The sequence below is a fragment of the Calidris pugnax genome, unplaced genomic scaffold (assembly GCF_001431845.1).
Source record: "Calidris pugnax isolate Ruff unplaced genomic scaffold, ASM143184v1 scaffold310, whole genome shotgun sequence".
Classification (NCBI taxonomy): Eukaryota; Metazoa; Chordata; class Aves; order Charadriiformes; family Scolopacidae; genus Calidris; species Calidris pugnax.
The window spans coordinates 145,995-155,121 of NW_015091031.1; the positions used below are offsets into that span (position 1 = coordinate 145,995).

General features: G+C 54.2%; 3 protein-coding genes across 3 annotated transcripts in view; 1 reads left to right on the forward strand and 2 right to left on the reverse strand.

The window, feature by feature from the left end:
- The window catches only part of RECQL4 (RecQ helicase-like 4), a 14,983-nt gene extending 14,733 nt beyond the window's left edge, over positions 1 to 250 (reverse strand). The window contains exon 1 of the mRNA XM_014956106.1: positions 69 to 250. Coding sequence (XP_014811592.1) covers positions 69 to 152 — 84 coding nt within the window. The 5' untranslated portion in view covers positions 153 to 250. The remainder of the gene's footprint in view (positions 1 to 68) is intronic.
- An 880-nt stretch (positions 251 to 1,130) lies between these two features.
- Positions 1,131 to 8,720, forward strand: LRRC14 (leucine rich repeat containing 14). The gene is made up of 4 exons (XM_014956097.1): positions 1,131 to 1,475; positions 2,331 to 2,957; positions 3,663 to 4,401; positions 7,692 to 8,720. Exons 1-3 carry the CDS (start codon positions 1,144 to 1,146, stop codon positions 4,228 to 4,230), a joined length of 1,527 nt encoding a protein of 508 aa, XP_014811583.1. The 5' UTR covers positions 1,131 to 1,143; the 3' UTR covers positions 4,231 to 4,401; positions 7,692 to 8,720.
- LOC106896267 (chromosome unknown open reading frame, human C8orf82) lies at positions 7,237 to 9,115 on the reverse strand. The gene is made up of 2 exons (XM_014956099.1): positions 8,788 to 9,115; positions 7,237 to 7,776 (listed from the first exon to the last, which is right to left on the reverse strand). The coding sequence occupies exons 1-2, from the start codon at positions 8,906 to 8,908 to the stop codon at positions 7,256 to 7,258; spliced, it is 642 nt and encodes a 213-aa protein (XP_014811585.1). The 5' UTR covers positions 8,909 to 9,115; the 3' UTR covers positions 7,237 to 7,255.
- Between the last annotated feature and the right edge of the window lie 12 nt (positions 9,116 to 9,127).

Here is a 9,127-nt window from a genome sequence, read left to right on the forward strand (position 1 = left end):
GCTTATGGAAAGGCCTTGAGGCCCTCTCTCCCATGGGGGTCTGGGTCTCCCCCCCCTCCCCAAACCACCTGGCTGGGCTTCCTCCGCCGCTCCTGCAGGAAGGCCGCTTCCCACTGCTTCAGCAGAGCCTTCACCTCCCGCTGCCGCTCCATGGCGCCCAGGGACAGTTCCCCGGGATCTTATGGGGGGGGATCTGAGGGCTCCGGGGGTCCAGGAACCGGGCGGGGGGGGGGCACCCCGGCCTCCGGGCCCCACAGCGGCGGAAGGACCCAGACCCCCGGTTATATTACCATTTGGGGTTCACTGATGCCAAATCTTTTGAGCTTCTCTAATCAGATTTTGCCACCATATGGCAAGCATCAGTGTTATCTTGTGGTAATGTGACCTTCTTGCGCCAAATCTCCAGTGAATACAAATAAAAACTGAAAAAGTATCGTCTGCTTTTGGATCCAAAAGAGAACAGAGTCAGACTAATGCTGAAATTTTACCTTTTTGCTAATATGTAGAGCATGGCAATTGTTAAAGCAAAATTGAGGGGGAAAAAAGGTTACTTGAATCCCAGGCTAGGAAACCTAACAGCTCATATTCCCCAGGAGAGAACACAAAGTGCCTTGGCTGTTGGAAGATTTCTTATGAGGAAAAAGTACTAATCCACACTGATTCCTTTCCAGGGACAAAATCTGGGCTTACATATAGGTGTGAGAGTCTCACCCAAATGCCTGACAGTTTTTCTGCTGTTTTTCCATGTGGGTACTGGCAACACGCCATGTACTGCCATGGTCAGATCAGAAGAGTGCTGGATTAGGGATTCCATGGGGTGACACCTTCAACTCCGCCCCCCCGCCAGACCCACGGGGCCACGTTCTACCCCCCAGGCCATGTTTTGGGGGGGTTGATTGGTTGGGGGGGCTGGATTAGGATTCTATGGGGTGACACCCTCAACCCCCCCCCCCCACCAGACCCACAGGGCCACATTCTACCCCCCAGGCCACGTTTTGGGGGGGTCTCACCGCTCCCCCCAACCTCTTTTCCACCCCTGACCCCACGTTTTGGGGGGGTCTCACCACTCCCCCCAACCTATTTTCCACCCCTGATCCATCCCCCCCCCAAATTCTGCCCCACAGCCCCTCGGCACCAGGAACTATGCACTCCCTCCTCTTCCTCTGCGCCCGTCACCTGGTGGGCCACCGTCCCACCACCCACCGGGCCCTGGACATTGTCCCCACCGAGCTCTACCCCGTCCTCTTCCAAGCCGCCTTCCTGGACGAGAGGACTCTTGCTCTTCAGGACCTGGTGGGGACGTGGCCCTTCCCCGTCCTCAGTTTCCCTTGGCTTTTGGGCCACCGTGGCCACCAAGGTGACCGGCACCCTCTCCACGGTCTTGAGAAGCCCAGCAAGTTGTGCGTCCAAGCTGTCATCCTCGCCGTGGTGACACGGCTCCGTCGGGCGTTGGAGGAACCCTGTCGTGATACCAGGTGGGTTGGAAGGGGACCTTTGGGAGAGCATCCAAAGTAGGGTCACCCGGAGAAGGTTGGAGAGGAACCCATCTCAGGTGGCTTTGGAAGATCTCCAGAGAAGGAGACTCCGTTGTCTTCGTGTTGAGGTGGAATTTTCCGTGTCCCAGTTTGCTCCTTGTCCTGTCACTGGGCGCCACTGGGAAGAGTTTGGCCCCATCCTCTTGCCACCCACCCTTTAGATATCGCTCAGCATCGATGAGGTCCCCTCTCAGCCTACTCTTCTCCAGCTCAACAGCCCCATGTCCCTCAGAGATGCTCCAGACCCTCCTCATCCTCGCAGCTTCTGCTGGACTCTCTCCAGCAGTTCCCAGTCCTTCTGGGCCAGAACTGGACCCATTGCTCCAGATGTGGGCAGAGCAGAGAGGGAGAACAACCTCCTTCTACCTGCTGACCACCCCAGGAGACCTTCTTGGCCACCAGGTCACATTGCTGGCCCATGGGCAACCTGTTGTCCACTAGGACTCCCAGGTCCCTCTCCACCTGTCCAGCAGGTCAACCCCCAACCTTTACTGGTCCATGAGGTGGTTCCTCCCCAGTTGCAGGACCCTACATTTGCCCTTGTGGAACCTCATGAGGTTCCTCACCACCCAACTCTCTAGAGGTGGAGGTGACAATGCTCCTCCTGGGGGTGCGAGTGGGGAGGGAGGAAGCCACGGGTTGGCCCCAGGCAACAGGAGAGCAGGACCATGAGCCACCAGATGGCCATGGTTCTCCTGGGAGTTGGCCATGGGTTCTCCTGGGAGTTGGCCATGGCCTTATTTTGGTTCCTTGATTACCTGCTCGTTAATTCACTCCTTTCTCATCTTCTCCCAGCGAGAGCCGGTGCCGCCTGAAGGTGCTGGACGTGACGGGACTCCAAAGCGATGACACCGACCGCGGCCCGGAGTGGATGAGCCTCTGGTCCTGCACGGTGGCCTTGGCCAAAGCCTGCGTGGAGGTCTCCAAACACCACCACGAGTGCCTGAAACGCCGTTCCAAGCGACACAAAGGTCCTTCCGGCGCTTCGGCGGCGACCCCTCCACCCCTGGCCGTGGAGGTCCGCGCCGATCTCTTCGTCAACAGCACCTCCTTCAACGTCCTACGGGACGCTCTACAAACCGCCGGCCCTTTGCGCCTCAAGTGCCGGGATTTCCACGCCGAGGAACTCCCCGTCACCAGTATCGTGAGTTTACTGGACTTACTGGAACCCACCGGCGTGCGACGGGTGGATCTACGCTTCAACAACCTGGGCTTGACCGGTCTCTGCGCCGTTTTGCCCCACTTGGCCCGTTTCACTGGGCTCCTCAGCCTCAGGTTGCCCTACAGCAACGTCAACGTGCGCCGGGTGGCCACCGAGGCCGGCCTCCGCTGCCTCGCCACCCAACTGGGGAGGTTGCTCTGCCTCAAGGAGCTCAATTTGGGCTCTTCCAGGCTTTCGGGGAAACTGAGGCAACTTCTGGGGTAAGTTTTTTTTGGTGGTGGAGCGGGGGGTCCTCAACATGTTCTTCTGGGGGGGAGAACTTCACGGGTCTTGGGTTTTGTGGTGGCATCTGGGTGGGTTCACCACGGTTCCTTGGGGGAATATGGGGATTATTCAGTGCATTAGTCAAATATTTCAACTTTTGGGTGGGAAGAGATGTTTAAAGCCCCCCCAGTGCCACCCCCTGCCCTGGGCAGGGACACCTCCCACCAGACCAGGTTCCTCCAAGCCCCATCCAACCTGCCCTTGAACCCTTCCAGGGATGGGGCAGCCACAGCTTCTCTGGGCAACCTGGGCCAGGATCTCACCACCTTCAAGGGGAAGAATTTCCTCCCCAGATCTTACCTAAATCTCCCCTTTTTCACCTTAAAACCCTTCCCCCTCCTCCTGTGGCTCCCCTCTTCATCAAGAGGCCCTCCCCAGCTTTCCTGGAGCCCCTTGAGGGACTGGAAGGGTCTCCAAGGTCTCCCTGGACCCTCCTCTTCTCCAGGCTGAACCCCCCCAACTCTCTCAGCTTGTCCTCCCAGCAGAGGGGGGGGCTTCCAGCCCTTCCAACATCTCCATGGCCTCCTCTGGTCCATGTCTCTCCTCCGTTGAGGCCCCAAGGTGGCAGCTCCCTCCCACCCCACGCGGTGGTGGCTTTTGAGGGGGGACTCACACCTAATTTCCACCCCCCTTTTGGGCAGCGACCTGCGGTCTCCCCTGGAGAGCCTGGAACTGGCCGCCTGCTTCCTCCTTCCCTCCGACTTCACCTTCCTCTCCCGAAGCCTCCACGCTCCAGCCTTGAAGAAACTGGATCTGAGCGGCCACGATTTCTCCCAGAACCTCCTCCAACACCTCCAACATCTCCTGGAGGAGACCTCAGCCTCTCTCCTCCACCTGGACCTCATGGAGTGTCGACTGACGGACGCTTGCTTGGAGTCCCTCCTGCCGGCTCTTTGCCGGTGTTCCCATCTCCGTTGCTTGGGACTTTTTGGCAACCCCATCTCCACGGCAGGACTCAAGAACTTGGTCCAGAAGACCGTGGTTCTTCAGGATTTACGTTGGGTGGTCTACCCTTACCCTTCGGACTGCTTCTCCTTGGAGCCACCATGGCCTCTTCCCGCTTTGCCCTTGGAGGAACCGCTGGATGAGGAACGTCTGGCCGCCCTCGGCGCCGAGTTGGGCCACATGCTGGCGAGCTCCGGCAGAGCCCACGCCGTCTGGACCACCAGCCTCTGCCGACACGGTGCCCTCGACTACTTCGCCTTGTAGCTCGGTGGCCACCTGGCCTTCAACCAAAAAAATTTGGGGGGTTTCACCTCCTCCCACTGCTTTTTTTTTAAACGTCCTTTCTCCCCTTTTTTTTTTGGTCACCGGCATCAGGACAACATCCAGACCCTCCTTAAATCGTTAATTAACTCTGGGAAATTGGTCAATAAATTGGTAAGTTCTGCCAGGCTGTTTACAGGGAGACCCTACAATAACTCCTGCCTCAGAACCCCCCCTCAAAATCCCTCCTCCCAACCAAATTTTGGGGGTTCCACCTCCTCCTGCTGCTTTTAAAAGTCCTTTCTCCCCTTTTTTGTCACCACCATCAGAACAACATCCAGACCCTCCTTAAATCGTTAATTAATGCCAGGAAATTGGTTAATTAATTGGCAGGTGCTGCCGTGCTGTTTACAGGGAGACCCTACAATAACTCCTGCACCTTGCCCCCCAAAATCCCATCATTTCCAACCAAAATTTGGGGGTTCCACCTCCTCCCGAAGTCCTTTCTCCCCTTTTTCTCTGCAGCATTGGGACAACATCCAGACCCTCCTTATATTGTTAATTAACACCAGGAAATTGGTTAATTAATTGGCAGGTGCCACTGGGTTGTTTACAGGGAGACCCTACAATAACTCCTGCCTCGGTGTTCCCCAGAATCCCACCATTTCCAACCAAAATTTGGGGGTTCCACCTCCTCCCGAGGTCCTTTCTCCCCTTTCTCTCTGCAGCATCGGGACAACATCCAGACCCTCCTTAAATTTTTAATTAACTCTGGGAAATTGGTCAATAAATTGGTAAGTTCTGCCAGGCTGTTTACAGGGAGACCCTACAATAACTCCTGCCTCAGAACCCCCCCTCAAAATCCCTCCTCCCAACCAAATTTTGGGGGTTCCACCTCCTCCTGCTGCTTTTAAAAGTCCTTTCTCCCCTTTTTTGTCACCACCATCAGAACAACATCCAGACCCTCCTTAAATCGTTAATTAATGCCAGGAAATTGGTTAATTAATTGGCAGGTGCTGCCGTGCTGTTTACAGGGAGACCCTACAATAACTCCTGCACCTTGCCCCCCAAAATCCCATCATTTCCAACCAAAATTTGGGGGTTCCACCTCCTCCCGAAGTCCTTTCTCCCCTTTTTCTCTGCAGCATTGGGACAACATCCAGACCCTCCTTATATTGTTAATTAACACCAGGAAATTGGTTAATTAATTGGCAGGTGCCACTGGGTTGTTTACAGGGAGACCCTACAATAACTCCTGCCTCGGTGTTCCCCAGAATCCCACCATTTCCAACCAAAATTTGGGGGTTCCACCTCCTCCCGAGGTCCTTTCTCCCCTTTCTCTCTGCAGCATCGGGACAACATCCAGACCCTCCTTAAATTTTTAATTAACTCTGGGAAATTGGTCAATAAATTGGCTGGTGCCACCAGGCTGTTTATAGGGAGACCCTACAATAACTCCTGCCTCACCCCTTCCCAACAAAAATGTGGGGGTTCCACCTCCTCCTGCTGCTTTTTTAAGTCCTTTCTCCCCCCATTGGAACAACATCCAGACCCTCCTTAAATTGTTAATTAACACCAGGAAATTGGTTAATTAGTTGGCAGGTGCTGCCCTGCTGTTTAAAGGGAGACCCTACAATAACTCCTGCCTCGGTGTCCCCCAAAAATCCCCCCTCCCAACCAAAATTTGGGGGTTCCACCTCCTCCTGCTGCTCTTTTAAGTCCTTTCTTCCCTTTTTTGTCACCACCATCGGGACAACATCCAGACCCTCTTTAAATCGTTAATTAAGGCCAGGAAATTGGTTAATTAATTGGCAGGTGCTGCTGTGCTGTTTACAGGGAGACCCTACAATAACTCCTGCCTCGGTGCCCCCCAAATCCCACCCTTCCCAACCAAAATGTGGGGGTTCCACCTCCTCCCTTCCTGCCTCGCCCCCTCCCAACCAAAATGTGGGGGTTCCACCTCCTCCCCCAAAAATCCCCCCTCCCAACCAAAATTTGGGGGTTCCACCTCCTCCCGTTGTTTTTAAGTCCTTTCTTCCCTTTTTTGTCACCTGCTGCTCTTTTAAGTCCTTTCTTCCCTTTTTTGTCACCACCATCGGGACAACATCCAGACCCTCTTTAAATCGTTAATTAAGGCCAGGAAATTGGTTAATTAATTGGCAGGTGCTGCTGTGCTGTTTACAGGGAGACCCTACAATAACTCCTGCCTCGGTGCCCCCCAAATCCCACCCTTCCCAACCAAAATGTGGGGGTTCCACCTCCTCCCAAAGTCCTTTCTTCCCTTTTTTGTCATTGTCATCGGGACAACATCCAGACCCTCCTTAAATCGTTAATTAACTCTAGGAAATTGGTCAATAAATTGGTAAGTTCTGCCAGGCTGTTTACAGGGAGACACTACAATAACTCCTGCACCCTGTCCCCCAAAATCCCCCTTCCCAATCAAAATTTGGGGGTTCCACCTCCTCCTGATGCTTTTTTTTTACGTCCTTTCTCCCCTTTTTTTTGGGTCACTGGCATCAGTCCTGACGCCACCGGGACAACATCCAGACCCTCCTTAAATAGTTAATTAACTCTGGGAAATTGGTTAATTAATTGGCAGGTGCCACCAGGCTGTTTACAGGGAGACCCTACAATAACTCCTGCCTCGGTGCCCCCCAAATCCCACCCTTCCCAACCAAAATGTGGGGGTTCCACCTCCTCCCAAAGTCCTTTCTTCCCTTTTTTGTCATTGTCATCGGGACAACATCCAGACCCTCCTTAAATCGTTAATTAACACCAGGAAATTGGTTAATTAATTAGCAGGTGCTGCCGTGCTGTTTACAGGGAGACCCTACAATAACTCCTGCCTCGGTGCCCCCCAAATCCCACCCTTCCCAACCAAAATGTGGGGGTTCCACCTCCTCCCAAAGTCCTTTCTTCCCTTTTTTGTCATTGTCATCGGGACAACATCCAGACCCTCCTTGGGGACAACCGGGGGGGTCTCCACTCATTATGGGGGTGACAGGGATGGTTTGGGGGGGTCCCCAACTCACCCCTGCCGTGGGGCGAGGGGGACATCCACCTCCTCCCCCCCCCTCAGCAGGGGCAGCAGCTCCTCGGTGAGCCGGTACCGCTGCCCTTCCCATAAGAAATGAGTGGGGGGCTGCGTGGGGCCCCCCCCGAACTCAAAATTGGGGCTCCACTCCAAAGCCAGAGCCGAACGTACCAAACCCACCCCCCCGGTTTTGGCCGGCGCCGGGTGATAAAGCCGCCCGTTTTCCGGCAGCATCACCAAGCTCTGGGGTTGGAAGGGGACAACCAAACGGTGACCACCCCCGCAGTAGGAAAGGAGCCATTTGGGGGGGTGGCCACCGTGGCTACCGGAGTTTGGGGGGGTGGTTTGGGGGGGGTTTGGGGGGGTCAGGAGGTGGGTGAAGACGATGGGTCGATCTTCGCAGCGGAGGAAATTGCGTTCCCCCCCGCAGGGAGAGAGGAAAGGGAATTCCTCCTCGTAACGACCGCTCCGGTTGGGCTCCAGCCTCTTGAAGAAGAAGGAGAGGAAGGCGACGTCTGGATGGAGAGACAGCAGCTAATTAACGGTAATTAACACCCCCCCCACCATCAGCAGTTAATTAGCAGCGGGGAGGGGAATTTTGGTCGTTAGCGGGGTTGCGTTTTGGGGGTTTGGGGGAGGGAGTCACGGAGGAAAGAGCAAACGGGAGGTATAAATGGTGGGAGGTGCTTAATTAAGAAGGTGATTAATATGCAAATGGCACCCGGTGGCTGGTTTGCCACCCGCAAACTGGAGCAGGGCTCAGCACCCCAATTAATCCTATCCCAATTAAGGAGGAGACTCCAGTTCAGGATCCACTCCCGATGAAGGATGGGACCCCAGTTAATGATCGGCTCCCAATTAAGGATAAGATCCCAATTAAGGATCAGATCTTGATTAAGGGTGAGACTCCAATTAAGGATCCACTCCCGATTAAGGACTGGCTCCCAATCAAGGATGAGATCGGATGAGATCCCAATTAAGGATCCACTCCCCATTTAAGGATGAGATCCCAATTAAGGTTGAGATCCAAATTAAGAAGCAGCTCCTGATTTAAGGATAAGACCCCAATTAAGGATCAGATCCCAATTAAGGATCAGATTCTGATTAAAGATGAGACCCCAATTAAGGTCCCCCTCCCAATTAAGGACTGGATCCTGATTAAGGGAGAGGAAGTCACATCAGGAAGCACGAGCGGGAGGTATTAAGAGCAGGAGGTGCTTAATTAAGAAGGTAATTAATATGCAAATAGGACCCAGCCCTGCTGCTGAGGGCTCAGCACCCCCATTAAGGATCGAACCCCAATTAAGGATGAGATCCCAATTAAGGATCGGATCCTGATTAACAATCAGACCCGAATTAAGGATGAGACCTCAGTTAAGGATTGAATCCTAATTAAGGATGAGACCCTAATTAAGGATCTGCTCTCAGTTAAGGACTGGACCCCAATTAAGGATGATGAGGGGGGAGCTGTGCTGGTGAGGTGGGGGTTTGGGGGTGATTTGGGGGAGTTTTGGGGGTGCCGGTACCTTTGAAGCAGGTGATGAAGTTCTTGACTTTGGTGTCGTCCAGGAAAAGCTGTGGAAAAGAGGGAAAAAGCCTCAAAAAACAAAAAAAAAAGCCCCCATAGACCCCCCTATAGGCACCCATAGCCCCTATAGGCACTCACAGCCCCTATAGACCCCTCCATAGACACTCACAGCCCCTATAGACACCCCTGTCCACCCACAGACACCTCTCCCTCCCTACAGACACTCAAAGACCCTATAGACACCTCTGCCCCCCCATAGGCACTCATAGCCCCTATAGACCCCCCTATAGATACAGCCCCTACAGACCCCCCTACGGATGCTCACAGCCCCTACAGAC

What these genes read in the sequence shown, in the direction of transcription:
- LRRC14 (XM_014956097.1), top strand. Translation starts at nt 1,144, where the DNA reads ATGCACTCCCTCCTCTTCCTCTGCGCCCGTCACCTGGTGGGCCACCGT. An exon ending in GAACCCTGTCGTGATACCAG is followed by an intron (nt 1,476 to 2,330) that starts GTGGGTTGGAAG and finishes ATCTTCTCCCAG; the next exon opens with CGAGAGCCGGTGCCGCCTGA. An exon ending in AAACTGAGGCAACTTCTGGG is followed by an intron (nt 2,958 to 3,662) that starts GTAAGTTTTTTT and finishes CCTTTTGGGCAG; the next exon opens with CGACCTGCGGTCTCCCCTGG.
- LOC106896267 (XM_014956099.1), bottom strand. Translation starts at nt 8,908, where the DNA reads ATGGGTGCCTATAGGGGGGTCTATGGGGGCTTTTTTTTTTGTTTTTTG. An exon ending in CTTCATCACCTGCTTCAAAG is followed by an intron (nt 7,777 to 8,787) that starts GTACCGGCACCC and finishes CTCTCCATCCAG; the next exon opens with ACGTCGCCTTCCTCTCCTTC.